General features: G+C 39.0%; 1 protein-coding gene across 1 annotated transcript in view; it reads right to left on the bottom strand.

Annotated features, from left to right (window-relative positions):
• Positions 1–5,061: 5,061 nt before the first annotated feature.
• The window catches only part of txnrd3 (thioredoxin reductase 3), a 73,570-nt gene continuing 60,298 nt past the window's right edge, over positions 5,062–18,333 (bottom strand). Inside the window, exons 14-16 of the mRNA XM_062456429.1 lie at positions 6,980–7,075; positions 6,639–6,773; positions 5,062–6,388 (exon numbers count right to left, since the gene is read on the bottom strand). Of these exons, the coding sequence (XP_062312413.1) occupies positions 6,326–6,388; positions 6,639–6,773; positions 6,980–7,075 (294 nt within the window). The 3' untranslated portion in view covers positions 5,062–6,325. The remainder of the gene's footprint in view (positions 6,389–6,638; positions 6,774–6,979; positions 7,076–18,333) is intronic.

Raw genomic sequence — 18,333 nt, 5'->3', positions numbered from 1 at the left:
ACTGCTTGGCCACCTCATTGCTGCTTGCAGCTATATTTATTATTCTTTTTGCCCCCCTAAAACTCAGTCAATATTTGGCCTACATAGACAAAGTAGGTGTCAAAAGTTTCGTCTTGGTAGCGATTGAGTTGCTTCTATTGGAATTTACGTTCCGTTGCATGGTTTAGGCTGAAGTTAAGTTTTTGTGGCGAAAAGTGAAGCTAACGGTGGCTAATTTGCTAGCCACAGTCACTGACGTTACTAACGTCACTACGTCACTAACGTCACGAAAACACGCGTGACTACCTTTGGCAGAACATTCGTTTCGCGTCTGTTAACTTGGGGGATAGCTAGGCTAACTATAGCTTTACTGCAAGGCAGCTGCAGAAACGCCACAAGCAAAGAGGCCAGGGTGATAACTATTTACTCATTTTACTTTGTGATATGACACACAATTGTGATGTGTAATGTACAATATAAGCTGATATTATTAAGGAAGTACATCTACTTTCGGAAACAGTAGTCTACTATTTCACTGAAGTATTAGCATCATGACGTTAGCCTGTGTTGCCCGGGCAACACATACTACAGTGGTCTATGATGTATCTGTTTTCAATCGTTAACCTTTTAAGGAGTGAGTTCTAAATATTACCGACGCTTCCACCAGAGTGAGTTATTTTTCCAAAACGGAAGCTAGCTAGTTTTAGTTAGCTTCCGTTACCTAGCAACCTAGCATAATACTCGTAGCAATGCTACTACCTGCTAGTGTTACATGTTAGCCTCCTAATTGTAAATTTTGAAACCATAATATAGCGTTTTTCATATAGTTTTTGTCTATCGGAAAATAGTCGGTTGGAATGTTCAGAATCGCACATGGGTACTCTGTGGGGCCCGCTTTCGAACGATCACATATGTGTGACGCTACTCCTTAACGGAGTTAAGTTAACTTAATAAACATTCCTCACATATACATTTTCGTTGTAGGATTTATTATGACATTACATTGCAAGTAAACAATTTGTGGGTGAAATGATCATTACCTGTGGTTTCAAACCAGTGTTGCTCACTGCAACGCTGTAGCCTACGCGAGACACTACAAAAACATCTACTGTACACAGCTGTAGGAAGTCAAACGGCGACAGAACATGTTCGGCACTCCCCTTACTTAAATCAAAAGTCTATCTAACTACTAACCTTAACTTCATTGCCACAGCCTAAACTTTGTCAATCTGTTCATGAAAATAATTAATTTCAGCCTAAACCGTACAACGGAACGTTAAATCAAATTCAACCAACGCAATCGCTACCAAGACGAACACAGCAGTAGTGTACTGTACTGTACAATTTACCGGGGCAGCTTCTCCACACAGGGCTATATCGCACTTGGCGTTGTTACTGACAATGATCGCTACCAGTGAGCTTTTTATGAAAGCGATTTTCCACTAAATAAATGTCAAGCTTATTTACGTTTTTGGGGGCATATTTTAAGTTAGCAGATGGTACTGTTTGAATCGCGATTCCATCTTCTACTGCCGGTAACGTCGTAGAATAATCTTCAAAGGGGGTTCTTTATTCATGAATGAATGCAATATGAGTAGGGTAAATGCCTTAACCCTTGTGTTATCTTCGGGTCATTCTGACCCATCAGTCATTGTGACCCACCGTCGTATTGCGACAAATTTACCTCCTACAAAAACAAAGTGAAGAATTTTCTTTTAACTGTCGGGCTGTCTCAGACCCCCCACATTGCAATGGTTAACCCTCGTGCTGCCTTCGGGTCACATGACCCAAAGGTTCATAACGAACCATCGTTGTGTTTACCCAATTTTACCCAATACAAAAACAAATAAAAATAATTTTCTTTTAACCTTCGCAATGTGGGGGGTCTGAGACAGCCCAACGGTTAAAAGAAAATGCTTCACTTTGTTTTTGTATGCGGTAAAGTTGTCGCAATACGACGGTGGGTCACAATGACTGATGGGTCAGAACGACCCGAAGATAACACAAGGGTTAAAAGAAAATAATTGTTATTTGTTTTTGTATTGGGTAAAATTGGGTAAACACAACGGTGGTTCGTTATGAACCTTTGGGTCATGTGACCCGAAGGCAGCACAACGGTTAAAATATCACGAGAAGGGAAAAACTTAAAAGGACGTTTAAGTCATAGAGATTAGGTCAATTTTTACACCGGTCTGCCAAATGTATTCGTTTTGATTCAACGATGAGGCTGCCTCTTGCAGGGGAAATGAGAAGACATCTATTTCATTCTACACTTCACTCGTATTTTCAGTTGTAAATGAGCAGCAAAAAAAATCTTTTAAATCTATGTAATCTTTATGAATAATAAGTATGCATTTTTATATAAAATACACAGAAATATCAGTTGTAAAAATGTCATCCAAAAACGGACCCCTGTGCAACCGACGCAAGCAAGCACACCCTACAATTTCCCCAGAAATTGTACCCTCTCTAGTTACATATTGGAATAGACACAAAGATTTTGAATCCTTCAGTTTTCAATTTGAAGCAGTAAATCTAACATTGTAGGAAATCTCCCTTGGTATCATGGCTTCGCTTAGGCAAAAGATGGATGACGATGATGACAATACTTTTATTATTCACGCATATTTATTATTTTCTAAACACTGAAAAAGTCATACTAAAACCTATCGTAATTAAACGTAAATATATTGTCATCTTCAGAGTTATGATACATAAATTATATATGTGTAGGGAAATTTTATGTGCATGTTTGAGAAGTCAATTTAGCAGAAGATGGTGCTATTGAGTCAATGCAAAGACTATCTGTGTCTAAATCTCCATCTTAATTCAAACACAATTTATCGAGTGTTACTTTTTTTTCTTTTTTTTACAAATGAACACAAGCGAGTATTTCTTTGTAAATATCAATGTAATCCACTCCAAGTTGGTTTTCCTATTCAAAATGTAGGAATCTACTGTGCATTAAATGTATTATATGATCAATTTCTAAATCATATTGTCTGAGAATGACCTTTATTTAACATAAGGATATTTGTACATGTTTCTATGTAGTTTGTAGTGGCAAGTGGCTATACTGTAACTGCAAACTGTCCAATGTAGCCAAGATAGTCTTTTACCTTTATCTTCAGAGAATTGAGAATGTTGAAGTAATAGATAAGGAAGAAGTTTTATCTATAATTGTAACTCTTTTGGACCAGTGTCTCCTATTCAGGACTGCAGATTCAAGTCTCCACAAACAATGCTGAAATAAATATTGTACCCATCTCTAGCTAAAAAAAATAGCTACCACATCTCTACCCAGTGTATATCCTACAACATTTGACTGTAGGAATCTTACAAATATTTCTCCAATACTGTTTGAATGGTTATACAAATGCAAATTATTGTTAATCTTCAACAAAACTCAATGTACACATTCAAATGTGTCTAGTCTAACCAATAACTGTGGTTGACAAGTTAATTTAGTGGAAACTGGCATTGGGCTGTTGACATACTGTAAATAACCCCTTTGTAAATTAACTCTTAAGAAAATAAAACCTTACAGGCCCCACTGTAACTAAACACTACATTCTTCATTGTTTGTACAGCTGTCACCTCAATTATCAAGTTAATTTCACCGTATGCCCAGTAAATTGCATTTCAATTAAGAAAAATCCAACAACCATAAAAAAACATCTTCATAAGGGCCAGAGTTGTCATGGCAACCAGTGCAGGTGACCTCAGTTGTAGATCAAAGAAAAGGGCCGTACTAATCCCTTTGTCTGCTAAACCAACAGCTTCTCTCCCGTATAGGATCTTTTGATCAAAACCACCACCCAAGCTATATGAATTGCCCCATAGTAACAAATGTCTGCATTCAAAGTAAATGTTATTTAGTATTTTACTATGGTCCACTTGAACCAGTTTGATCCACTGTACTTGCAAGGGCTACTGGGTAAGTGTCCAAATACGACAAGATGGACCTTATTATTAAACAGGGTAAGACTAGGCATGCCACTAGGCTACTGGTAACCATTATTAACCAATGTGTGTTGTCGTTTTTAAAGTATGTGTATGTATTTTGAATTTGTGTGTATTTATGTCTGTTAATGTGGCGGTGAAATTTCTTCCTCTGGGATATATTTTACTCCAGAATAAAAAAATTCAGGACGTCTAAAATGTAATGTCCAGTACTATAGCTAACCCTTGTGCAGTTGGCCTCCTTCCTGTAGAAAAGAATATCATCATCTCAACAACGTTTACACTCCATCTGCGTTGTTTAACCTTATCTTCCTATCTAAGGAAATTGAAGCTATGGTTGCCAAGGAACCGCCAATTAACTAAGACCAGTGTTTTACTGTAGAGCTCTGATGTTCTGAACACAGATTGCACCAATGGATCCCACACTCCTGATTCAACAAACATAAGGAACAAAAACATCACAAGTGTGTTAACCCTTGTGTTATCTTCGGGTCATTCTGACCCATCAGTCATTGTGACCCACCGTCGTATTGCGACAAATTTACCTCCTACAAAAACAAAGTGAAGCATTTTCTTTTAACTGTTGGGCTGTCTCAGACCCCCCACATTGCAAAGGTTAAAAGAAAATTAGTTTTATTTGTTTTTGTATTGGGTAAAATTGGGTAAACACAACGGTGGTTCGTTATGAACCTTTGGGTCATGTGACCCGAAGGCAGCACAAGGGTAAAGTAGTGTATGAAATACTTCTTACAGGTCACAGGTTAAACAAACTTGAAACAAAATACACTATTGTCCAAAAGTATGTAGACACTGCTAAGTACATGAACACCTGCTTGTTGAACCTCTCATTCCAAAATAATGGACATTAAACCAGAGTTGTTTCTCACATTGCTTTGTCTTCAAAAATCACAAAAGTGGGCACCAACTCCATATTCATGCCCATGATTTTGGAATGAGAGGTTCAACAAGCAGGTTTTTGTATACTGAGTGGTGTCCACATACTTGCTGGCTGCTGTAGTGTAGATACACGCATTGGGTTACACTCTCTTCACCCCACAATAAAATATACCAAATTACATTTCTAAAATACATCACAGAAACTACAGTCAGACACCAAGCTAGAGCTAGTGTGTTGATAATTTTTATTGAAGTCTTTGAATAAAGTTAATCTACTAACAGTGATAAGAGACCATTTTGTCCTTTTGTAGACTTTCAGAACTCAAAGACAGTAGTCAGTCGGAATTTATACTCTTAAATATAGCCCACTACAAAGTATTTGAAACATCATACATACACACATTGCGATCAAACTGAACAGCATAATCAAACTGAAACAAAAAGAAACATTCAGTTCAGTCTCCACTGAAAACTTAGCAAGACGTTTTTTTAATGTATAACAGGAACATTAACATCAGTACAATTCAGGTGTGTGTCTGTCCTTCAGATATCTTAACAGTTCTAGTCTATTTATTTTGATAGAATGCACAAACCAGAAATTCTAAAGACTTGTGGTTCACCAGCTCTTCCTCTGGCCTTCATTTTTCTTTACAACTTGGATTTTTTTGGTTAACACCTTGGTAGGTGACGATGACCTCAATATGGAGAGATGGACTTTTGTCCCCCACGAGTGCTTTCTGACACAGAAGTAGTACACAACTTGAAAATGTATAATGTCTGGAATGTTAATGGGTTGACAGAAAACAAAATAATGACTAAAACGGGAAAAATGGCATTCCTGTATACATTTAACTTCTACCAAAACAAGCACAGGAGTGTAGAGCGATTTATCCATTTAGTCAAACCTCGGTTGTGTGCCAACTGAACAAAGATATCTGTTGTACTAAAAGGAGTCTTTTTTACAAGTGTCCATTTATGTGCGTGTATGTGTGAAGAAGTGTTTAAGTTGGGTAGTTGGACGAAGGGTTCAGTACACCCCATGGCGCTTACTTTGAGAGATATCAGTCGTAGCCCACCACAAGTATGAGTTCGAGCCAAGACGTCAAAAACGGCAACCACATGGTCAGTCAGTGACTGATGCGGCAGCGCTACTCAAAGAGTGGCGCACAAGGTGTCCTGTAAGAAACAGCATCAGAGTAACCCCGCTGTTTAGCTTGGGCCATCCTGTAAGTAAGACCCACCTCACCTGTTAAACCTCATAGTTCTGATATCATACCCCTCCCAGTGTGTTTGACTCAATCTTCATCGAAACACTGACCATTCCCCCAAATCTAGTTCAGACTTGATGGGTTTTCCTGAGAAACTATTGGTCTGTATGCTCAAAGAGAGAGGGCCTGTTGAGATGCAGACCTATGAGGTGAGAGGGAGGTGGGGAGATCTAAAATGTAGAGGACAGGATGGCCCGCTAAACCAGCAGGGTTTAACCTCAGCAGCCCGCCTGGGTGATGTCACCGCCAGAACTTTTGGTCACCTCCATGGTGGTGAAAATCTGAAGAGGGGGAGATCAACTGGCCGTCAGGGTTACCATTCCTCTGTGAGCGGATGTTCCAACTCAAACTACAGACACAAGGACACTTTTGCTGGTGCTTTTGTTTATCGTTTCCTTCTAAAGTTTGTTTTCAGGCCATTACTAACAAAAGGAAATTCCTAAACGTTTTGCCTGTATTAATAAAATGGTTAACAACATGAGTAAAAGACATGGCCAAATATTGCTATGTGGGGAAGGGGTCAGGTCTTACCTCGGCGCAGGTGGGGTGGATGCCGATGGTGTTGTCCAGCTGGTCTTTGGTCATGCCACACTTCATGGCTACTCCATAGCCCTGGGTCACCTCGCCGGCATTGGGACCAAGATAGTGGAACCCGACCACGCGGTCCTGTAATGGATATTGGACATTACGTGGATGTGGGACGTTTCATGTTTGCAGTTACCATCTAATGGCACAAAATACAAAGTGTGTCAACAATAGACATCCATTTGTATGTGTGTTTATTTACGTACACATTGTCACATAAATACCAGATATGGAGAATACTTCAAAAGTTCAAGTGCCAGAAACTCAACTTGACATGAGGATCTTACGTTATCAAGTTTATTGCAGATGATCTTTGAGTAACACTTATTGTTGTCTCGGTTGGGGACAGTGAACTCCAGAGGCCAGAACAGACTGTGGTACACCTGCACATGCAAGAGTGGAAAGGAGTGTTACTGATACATCACGCCAAATCCACACAAAGAACCAGAAAACTATATATTTTGTTACCCTCTACAATTGCCTTTTCTACATTTTGAAGTTAAATGCATCAATATGGTTCACTTTGAGAGCCGAATTAAGAGGCTAGATCCATGTAGACCTTTGAGCTTTTGCAAATAATGTTGTGCTCTAGTAAACAACTAAATTGTAAACACAGTGGTTGTAACATGAATGCTGATGAACTCACAAACACAAAGGTTTTCTGTCTTGTACAAATTAGAATGGGTTTAGTTTCCCACGATCAGCTCAAGAACCGGGCAAAGTTCATATTTTGCGGTTGCCATTGTTGTTTGGCCATTAAAAGTCACACCCACAAAGCATGGTAAACGAGACGAAGTTGAAGAGTGCAGTGCCACGATTGTTAAATCAGCTGCTTTCAAAAGGTTCCATTTATGAATGAAATGCTGGCTAAGGGTTAGGGTTAGGCAAATGTGCTACGACATTATAAACACCAGCTGCATCACGGACATGGGCACTATTCCTATCCCCTTAGCCTCCTTAGTTGTTTTCTTGAGGCATGGATATAGCAATCCACAAACATTCATACTACAGGAACAATGTTCGTACGAACGAGTGTCTCCTCGTCAGTTGTCGTGTCTTATTTATGCAAATACCGAAGAAACAATACTATTTTACAGCATTGCAAAGGATAAACTACAAATGTTTATGTAAACATAGTAAACACCTCTTAGGCAGAACTGTACATGCTAGCGCTGTATGGTTAATTAGGCCGATAAATCATGACAACTGGATAAACCATTGTGCATGTAATGACTTCTGTTATGAACTAAATGTCTAGATGTTTGTTGTGGTAAGACAATTTAACTGAAAAGCAATGTTATACATTTTGATCAACATAACATAAACAATTGAGTAGGAAACAGCAGACAAAGGAAGGCTACATTTAGGGATGCATCGATATGGACATTTTGGCCGATACCGATAACTCTTTATATTTGGAAGCCGATAACCGATACATGCCGATAAATACAAAGCCTGAGTCTGATTACAAAAACAAAAGGCAAACAAATACAGTGGACAACTGCTTTTATTAAAACCTAAACTGCATAAAGCATATAGATCTTTCTCTTACCAAAATGATCAATTTTCTTACATTTTACCAAATGAGTGGTTCAATAGGCGGAAATAATCCATATTTATCAACCACATTTTATCAGGCCAGTAATAATAATAACACAAAATTAAACATTATTGGCCGATACCGATATGGCCACCGATATCATGCATCCCTAGCTACATTATCATTTGCATGAATGTACTAGAGCATTGGCAATTTGTTTAAAATGATAAGTACTTCAGAGATGACAGAGAATTTCAATTGTGTTCTGAGAAATATAGGAACCAAAGCCACTGAGAAGCTTGGTGGATTGGATGATTTCACTCTCCCACAGTAATAATAAGGCACAGTAATAAGGAAAAAACAACACATATTGGCGTATTTTTACACGTTATTCATTTTACACTGTCAGGGACCTCAGTAGCGTGTGGAAAATCCATACGCAGCCACAACAGCTTGGCACCTCCTCCTCATGCTGGTCACCAGTCTGGTCACACACTGCTGTGGGATGGCATCCCATTCCTCAACCAGGATTGGTCGCAAGTCAGCCAACATGTTTGCGTTGGTCACTCTGGCACGTACAGCACGCCCAAGCTGATCCCATGAGGAGGAGGTGCCAAGCTGTTGTGGCTGCATATGGATCTTCCACACGCTACTGAGGTCCCTGACAGTGTAAAATGAATAGAGCAGTGTAAAATAAAGTGTAAAAATGGCCAATATGTGTGGTTTTTTCCTTATTACTGTGGGAGAGTGCAATCATCCAATCTACCAAGCAACTCAAAACGAGAGTGAATACCAACAGAAAAATATTGCAGGGGATTTTGGCACATTATTTCGGGCCGCTACCCTCAAGGTTAGCTGTGTTGCTCATTCCACGAATGCACGATCCATACAAGTTGTACCTCGTTGTAAAGGTGACTAATCAGGCTTTCCAACGATATAAAATACAATACCAATTGGTATTATTAAAGGGGAGGAATAAACGACCGAAATAACGTTTCCGAACTTTTTTTGAGGAGTTTATATATATATGCTGGATTACAACTAGTCTAGCATGAAGAGCCAATTTACTCAGATGAAATAGTTATGTTGTCACAGTCACTTCTTATAAAAAAATAATTCGCTAACGTGTCCGCTACATATACTGTTACATCTTTTTTCACAACAAGCAGCCGGATACATCAGTATATATTTAAACGAGGAGACTAACAGCTAATGACAGTAGCTAATGTTAATATAGGAGCAAAGTCTAAACTCGCCTTCCTTGGTCCTATGTATGGTGCAAAAGAAAATAATTGTTTGCGTAGAAAACACTAGCCAGAAGTCGTGCAAGTTTTATTGCCCCAAAACTTAAATGACGAAAACTTAAAGGGGTGATTGACTGGGTTTTTGGGGTATTTCACACTGTTCCTTAAGGTCTCCGAATAGGGTATGTAACATTGGTTGGGCTGAAAATGGCCGGGTGCTGTTCTATGCCCCCTGATGCTTCCAGTGAATTTGTCCAGGGAAAAAACGCTAGGTTTTCTCCTTTTATGGTATGCTCATGAATATATAGATGAGCTGCGCACTGATTGCTTGGTTACAACGAGTGAAGCTGCGGAGCAAAGACGCAACACGGCCAACAGCACTCACTGAAACATCGAAGGTGGAGACTTGAAATAAAAACATACAAATAAATCTATTGTGTTTTCAACTAGATATCCTTTGAAATGATTACCTTAGTTGTTTCCACTTCTGTTGTCGAAGCAAACAGGATCGACTTAGGTGGGTAACATTAGCACTACAGCTTAGCAAACAAACTATCGTGATTCAACTCAGCTTCAGTTAGCTCTAGCTATCTTGCTGAAAAATAGATCTGGACAAACATGCATCTTGAATTGTAGATTTACATGACAAAATGGGTTATTTATTTGAATGAAACACATTCAGGAACATGAGATAACATTAGCCCCATTGCCAATAAACTAAATCATCACACATTCTACCGATGCTAGATACAGGCAGGACAAAGGTACAGAAAAAAGGTGGAGCCACCAAACTGACGTCAGTTCGGTTGCTTTTTCAAAACCGACCGTTTTACAGCTACATTTTTTAATTGTGAGATTTTCATAGGAAAAAGGTGTTAATGGTTTTTGGGGTTCACTGTATGTCCATTTTACCCACTGAACTGTCGTTATTCAACTGTGACAAGGTAAATTCGGTTCTGCAATTAATGACCCCTTTAAGAAAATAGGCTTTGAATAAATAATGTATTTTCCTGACTATCTTAATACAAATAACAGCTTCTAAGACCATAGAATTCCACCTTTTCTAGTGATTTCAAAACGGTAAAATAAACATTTCTTCTCCCATGCTGCTTGTCTCCATTAACCTGCAGCCTCATGGACTTTCCACAACTGCGCAGGCGCGCCGCATGCATATAAAACATCTAATAGTACAAATTAAATGAAATAAAAAGTATACACCTTGTACATATCAAAGAAACATAATAATTACACTGTAAACCTGTAATTATTAAGAAACAACAAATAACAGGCAATTTACACAAAACATTGAATTGGCTCTTACAGTTAACAAGGGGTGAGAGATGCTTTGCTATTATGAGAAGTATCAAAATATAAGACGAAAATACTAATGACCTGCTTTTTGAGACTTGTGCTAGTGCAAAACAAACTAAGACAGAAATATTAATACATTAGTATACCACACGAGACTTTCCAATGTAGCGCTCTAATCGCACCCGTTTGATAGTATGCATCAACTGATGTACGCAGGTGTAGAATTGGGCTTGAGCAGAACACAAACAAATATCCTTGCTCGTGGATACTAAAGGGAATTTTCATACGCTTTAGTCTCTAGCCCCAACACACGCATCTACATGACATTCCACAAAGAAAGATGACTTGACTTTATTATTGTGCCCCTCTCTCCCACTAGAAAATTATTTCAACTTGGAATGTTGACAGCATTGATTGAATGAGTATTGTCTCAGATAGGTGGGGAATATGTTCAGCATGGCGTTAAGCCAAGCTTTGCTCTGGAAGACAGGCAATTACTAATTTTGTAATATGAAATATCCTAAAGTAAGTGTGCTAGATTGACTGAAATATGTTATTTTTCGAATTGTGGTTTTGTAAAGGAATTTATTTTCTTTTTTTCAGTGATAAAGAGGCCATTTGGGAGTAGGAGCAGCAGCATTTTTTACTACGCCAGTCTTCCCAACACCTAGCCTGGCTCTGCCCTCCTACGTACTTCCGCTCAATTTTGATTTTGCTTCTGTACTAGGTCTGGCCATGAGGTAAGTAAGTCAGATGTCTCAGGTTAATTTTCTACCGGCCAATCAGCGAACAGAGGGAGTGGCTGTCGTGCGCTAGTTTGTGTTGTAGTTCCGTAATGGCGGCGGAGAAAGATGCGAGCGAAGCCATTCGGTCCGTTGTGGCAACGCTGCCGAATATCCATAAGCTAAAGCCAGAGCAAGAACAAGTTTTGCTGAGTTTTGTTGGTGGCCATGATTGTGTCCCTCCTCCCCATGGGGTTCGGGAACAGTTAGATTTTCCAGCTACGGCAGCTAGCTCTGTTACAGTAGTTGTGAAGGAATTGGCTAAGGCGATGGAGCGAGGCCAGAGTCTCTGTACAAATGAAATGTACGAGAGTCTGGTTAGGACCAGGCTACCCAACACCAGTCTTGCCAGGTCCGCGGTTTTCCCGCGGAATTGGGCTACTTTTGAAATGTTGCCGCGGGTTGAATTTTTTGTCCGCTGGTTCGGGTAGACCTATTTTGCATACAAATTACATGAATATCTTAAAAATCCATATTTTAAATGAAATAATTTATACCCAAATCCTACCAAACTGACTCCAGATCAGCACGTACACACATTGACATGGGACAAGCCCTCATACACACACGCACTGTGCGTGTGCACACGTGCCTAATGCTCTCAGTCTCCTGAGAAAACCTTCTGAAAACTGCTTTTAATGCTGGCATACTAAACATTTGGCAATGATAGCAATGCTGTTGGACTTTAAAAGCAGTGTATACGGTTTGGCAGGGGCATATTTTGAGTTCTGATATTGGGCTGGTTTTTGGGCTGGTTTTATTGGCCATTGGGCTGGTTTTTGGGCTAGTTTTGATTGGCCATTGGGCTGGTTTTGTCACACAGACCTGGCAACCCTGCCCAACACCTCCTCCCGACACACTCATAACTTGCAAACCTACTTTGTGGCAGACTTTGCGGAATCTAAGCAAACGCACCTGGGGTAATGAAAAGTGTTAGCTTAAAAGCAGGAGGGTGGTTACGCCCTCAAGCTTCTTTACCTGGCATTAAATTACGAATTATCAGATGTCAGACGCAAGAGTAAATATTTGTGAGAAAGGGGTTCCAAGCTGCTATGAATGAATTGTGTCATACATGTATTACCTAGCAAGTTATCCACCAAATATGTATTTACTAGCAGGTTAGCCGCCATATTTGTATTGGCTGCAGGCATATGTATAAGCTAGCACGCAAACAGTCGAGTTGGTCAACTGATCAATCAAATGAAAACTAGAGAGGGTACAATTTCTTGGGAAATTGTTGGGTGTGCTTGCTTGCGTCGGTTGCAGATGGTTCCGTTTATTATGAAACAAGCTGAAGCACCTTTGAAACAAGCTATTCTAACAACATTGTCACCAGCAGTTTTTTTCAGATGGAATCGCGATTCAAACAGTACCATCTGCTAACTGAAAATATGCCCCCAAACACGTAAATAAGCTTAGGGGAAATGGCTAATTCAAAAGAAGTTTGCTGGAAGCGATCATTGTCAGTAACAAAGCCAAAAGCGACCATTTGGTCTCAGTCTAGAGCCCTGCGTGGAGAAGCTGAATTGTGCTATAAGCAAGCTAGCCTAGCTGCTGTTGCTAGACAAACTTCACTGAGAGGATTGTTTGAATGTGCCGGAAATGATTTTTTTCTTCTTTTGACATAAAGTTTAGGCTGTGGCATTGAAGACAGCGACGCACCACACAAGCTTGAGTTTAAATAAATTATTGGGTGTGCTCACGCCTTTGGCGAGGCACAACCATTGTTCTCTCACATATGTATTATTGGGTGTGCTTTGCCGTCGGCAAGGGCACAACCTTTGTTCTCTCACATATATATTGTTTTCCTGTTTCTCTTTATTATTCCAACTTCGTATTTCTTCCGTAGGTTTTTTGGCCTTTAACTAGTCCTGCATACTTTCACCGATTCCTACAATTTTGGAATCAAAACGTTCAGCTCCTTCAGGAGATGTTGGACTGGGTTTATGACTTTTGGTATTTCTCACTTTTATACTTTTTAAAATAATAAGGTTTTTGTGCAAATTATTCTCCCATTAAAAGTAATGGTAAATTCTTTCAAATCATTAAAAAAGCTTCCTCCTCTTTCAAACTTAACTACTTCAGCATACTTTCAGCTAGAGACACCATTCAACTTTTAAAATGTTCACAAGACATTCAGCTATTCCCAAATGATTCAGCTTTTTCAAATATTCAGCCAATTTTGAATTATGACAGTTTCAAATACATGAACCTTTTTGCTCCTTCTTGATTTTTATGAATGAGCAGAGTGGCACACTGCTGGCTGTTCTTTTTCTGATATTCAACTAAATTGTCAAACAAATTCCTCTAACTTTCATATAGTTTAACTTACAGAAACAAGTTATACCTTAAAATGTTTCCTCTTTCAGCCAATGTAACTACTAAAGAACTCACATTTACATATTTTCAGCTATGAGCCTTGAAGCGAGAGCAGCCTTTCAAATTCTCTCACTAACTTCAATGGAGAGGTGGGTAAAATTCGTCAGAGAAAGCCGAAGGAACAAGATTTTGAAACTGCCGATAGAGTCGTATTTCTGACCACACAGACATATAAAGGACATCTCTGGTTTCGGCAGAGTCTTGGGTCTCGGAAAATATCCTTATTTTTTGGATTGGACGTATAGTTTTGCGTCTAGGTTAACTTGTTTGAGGTGTGGATTCTAGCTACATTAGTTATTCTCTCTGCACAGCTCGTTAGCGATCACAGCTGCTCCATCGCCGTGGCAACCAAACAAAAACGCACCAGGAAAGCAAAAGGAACACGTTTTCGAAACTGCAGGTAGAGTCGTATTTCTGACTGCACAGACATATAAAGAATATCTCTGGTTTCGGCAGAGTTGGGTCTCGGAAAATATCCTTATTTTTTGGATTGGACGTACAGTTTTGCGTCTAGGTTAACTTGTTTGAGGTGTGGATTCTAGCTACATTTCTGTTATTCTCTGCCCTCAGCGCGTTAGCAATCATAGCTGCACCATCACGTGGCAACGACAGACACGCACCACTCAGTCTCTCACACAGGTCCCAGATAGCAAACTTCATTGAAACTACGTTGAATCAACATTCCGCTGTCAACGTGATTGGTGCGTTTACTTGACCATGAGAAACCCGATTACTAGCAATTGTCGGTTCATGCCAATAATACGATTACTCCGTTTACATGTGTAATTGTTGGAATGCTGCTTCAGCATTCCAAGTATTGTTCTTTGAATCTTTATTCAACTTCTTCATATTCTTATTGTTGGAATGCTGCTTCAGCATTCCAAGTATTGTTCCTTGAATCTTTATTCAACTTCTTCTATTTCTTCCGTGGCACGTTTCAGCTAGGGCTGCAACAACTAATCGATTAAATCGATTAAAATCGATTATTAAAAGCGTTGGCAACGAATTTCATTATCGATTTGTTGTGTCGCGCGATTATTACGCCACTCAATATGTCGCGGAGATGTTTGAGTATTTAAAAAAAAAGTTAAGTTGAGCGCGGAGCGGAGGTAGAGGAAAGGCCATCGGAGAGACGTTGTTGAGTAACGTTGTTCTGAAACACATGGCGGAGGCAGAGAAATCAGTACGACCCAAGTCATCCAAGGTGTGGGAGCATTTCACACTAAATACATCGAAACAGTGTGTTAATTGACCGAGGTGAAGTTAGTTTCATATTCGACATTCGTCTCACATTCGGAAGACGCTACTTTGCAGCATCACGTTAGGGACCGGGTGAAAACAACCCATACCATTTTGAAAAATGACTTTTAGACTTTTATAATATTTTTAGGAATATAAAACCTCAGACACCAGAGTATCTTAATGTCTGGTATACTTCCACAGCCTTTACTTTTTCAATTAAGTTTCAAATAAAATGATAGAAAATCAAAAATATTTGAAAATATCTTAATCCTTGCATATCTTAACTTTTTTATAATTGTGTCAAAAAATCTTAAATATACACTAGATTATTCTAATAAAGTCTTGGTTACTTCCACAACCTTTCAATTTTCAATAACGTTTTAAACAAAACTCAAATTAATTGCTCATCTTGGAAAATAGCATTAAATCCACGCTAATATTAATAACTTTTTCGAAATTGTGTGCCTGTTTGTGCACATTCTGAAGATTTTTTGCGCTGTGAATTTGCACTGTCAGTTCTGTTTTTGAATAAAGGGTTGGAAATTAATGCTTTTTTGTTTTTTTAATCCGATTCATCGATTAATCGAAAAAAGAATCGATAGATTAATCGATTATTAAAATAATCGTTAGTTGCAGCCCTAGTTTCAGCGTCTTCAAATCTTCAGCTATGAAAACCGTTCGGCTATCAAAAAATTCAGCAGTTGCAGGCCATTCCTGCTATGACTTTTCAGCTTTGAACCTCTTATGCTTGAATTAATATAAATCAATATTCATAATATTTTTAACATGGTTTTCCAATTGAGTTTTTTTTTCAAATCCTCTCAATCACTTCTTCAACTTTCAAATCCTTCTTCTTCCTCAATCTTTCAGCTACATCCACCATTTAAACTTTAAAATTTTGACAAAACCCTAAACTATTTTTTAAAAAATCAGCTTTTTGATATCTATTCAACTTTTTTCAATATCACTGATTATGTTTCATGACTTTTTCAAGCCGTTTCTGAGATTTACATGGGTGTGTACGTGAAAGCCTAGAGTGCAGACTGAAACGCTTAGAGTGGAGGGGAGCTTCGGATGTTGTTGAAAAAATATTTCTAGTTTGCCAGCATTGCCACAATTTTCGCTCTTCATGCTTCATTTTTGGATCAATAGATAGCTAATTTTGTGCTGGTCGTAGACAGTTGTCTGTTGAATCCAACAGACGTACACATTTGTTCAGAGCCCCACGAAAGCGAGACAAAGTCCAACTCTTGCCCCATAGAGACCAATGCAAATCTGGTGACAAAATCGTCAGAGAAAGCAAAAAGAACAAGATTTTGAAACTGCCGGTAAAGTTGTATTTCTGACCGCACAGAAATATAAAGGACATCTCTGGTTTCGGCAGAGTCTTGCGTCTCGGAAAATATCCTTATTTTTTGTATTGGACGTATAGTTTTGCGTCTAGGTTAACTTGTTTGAGGTGTGGTTTCAAGCTACATTTATGTTATTCTCTATCTTCAGCACGTTAGCAATCATAGCTGCGCCATCACCGTGGCAACGACAGACACACACCACTCAGTCTCTCACACAGGTGATTGGTATTAGCTGATTAGTGGAGTCACAAGACAGAGTTTGATAGTATTTCAACCTAATACAATTTACAAGACGAAACTTGCACCATCATCCTTCTGCAACAAAGTGTCGCTGTGTCTTCCTGTATCGGCCCTACTGCTGTATGTTTCATTCCATCAACACATTGAATCCTACTAAGAAAGCCGAGTAAACACACTCAATGGTAGGCTACATCTGCTACTGCTATTACTATCCCAACTATAATTTCAGCTGTTAAATCTATAATATTCTTGTTATGACTAGCTAGCCTACTTCTTCTGTTTATCAGTTCAGCTTTCAGCTTCTCCCGCATTGTAGGCTATTTTAGCTCTTAGCTTTGTTAGATGATGCAGTTCAGCTTCCACACTGCCTCTTTTGTGTGACTCACACATTTTTGAAATTCATTTCAGCTTTCAGCTTGCGGGTATTTTCTCATTTCTCACTTTTATACTTTTTAAAATATTAAAGTTTTTGTGCAAATTATTCTCCCTTTAAAAGTAATGGTAAATCCTTTCCAATCATTGTTGGAATGCTGCTCCAGCCCCTTTCAAAAATACCTTTCGGTCACTTTGAAGCTTCAGCTTATAACTCTCTACTAAATGTAAACTTTTCAGCTTTTTTAGCATTTGTAGTTATTTATTATTGTTTATTTTCGCCCCCCAAGGGATCAGTCAATATTTGGACTACATAAACAACACCTGTGTCAAAATGTTTGTCTTGGTCTCGATTGCGTTGCTTGTATTTTTATTTACGTTCCGTTGCACGGTTTAGGAGGTTACAAAGTTTTTGTGGCAAAAAAGTGCCTTTAGTCGACGAAGGGTACTCAGTGCTATCTACGTCACCACGTCAGCACATGTTAGCAACGATGCATGGATTGATGTGCTGTTGCACAGCGAGTATCGTATCGTGCCGTGGTGTACTACTACCAAAGAACTTAGATTGACTCTTTGCTACTACTAGCAGCATCATGTACATTTAAGCAAATCAAGACTTGCATGTACAGTAAGTAATGTCACATTAAAGAATGTATGTAAAGTTTAAACTCAAGCTTGTGTGGTGCGTCGCTGGCTTCAGTGCCACAGCCTAAACTTTATGCCAAAACAAACATTCTCATTTCCGGCGCTTTCAAACAATCCCCTCACTCAGTGAAGTTTGGCTAGCCAACGCAACTAGCTTGCTTGTAGCAAACTTCTTTTGAATTAGCCATTTCTCCCTAAATAGGTGTTAAGATTATTTACGTTGTTGGGGGCATATTTTCAGTTTGCAGATGGTACTGTTTGAATCGCGATTCCATCTGAAATACTGCCGGTGACAACATTGTTACGTTAGCAACGACGCATGGATATAACGTGCAAATATGTGCTGTTGCACAACGAATATCGTATCGTGCCGTGGTGTACTAGCAGCATCATACATGTACATTTAAGCAAATCAAGACTTGCATGTACAGTAAGTAATGTCACATTAAAGAATGTATTTAAGCTCAAGCTTGTGTGGTGTGTGGCTGGCTTCAGTGCCACAGCCTAAACTTTGTCAAAAGAAACATTCTCATT

Source organism: Osmerus eperlanus, chromosome 1 (genome assembly GCF_963692335.1).
Source record: "Osmerus eperlanus chromosome 1, fOsmEpe2.1, whole genome shotgun sequence".
NCBI lineage: Eukaryota > Metazoa > Chordata > Actinopteri > Osmeriformes > Osmeridae > Osmerus > Osmerus eperlanus.
The sequence above is the reverse complement of the archived record's forward strand: the minus strand, read 5'-3'. Positions and strand labels throughout refer to the sequence as shown.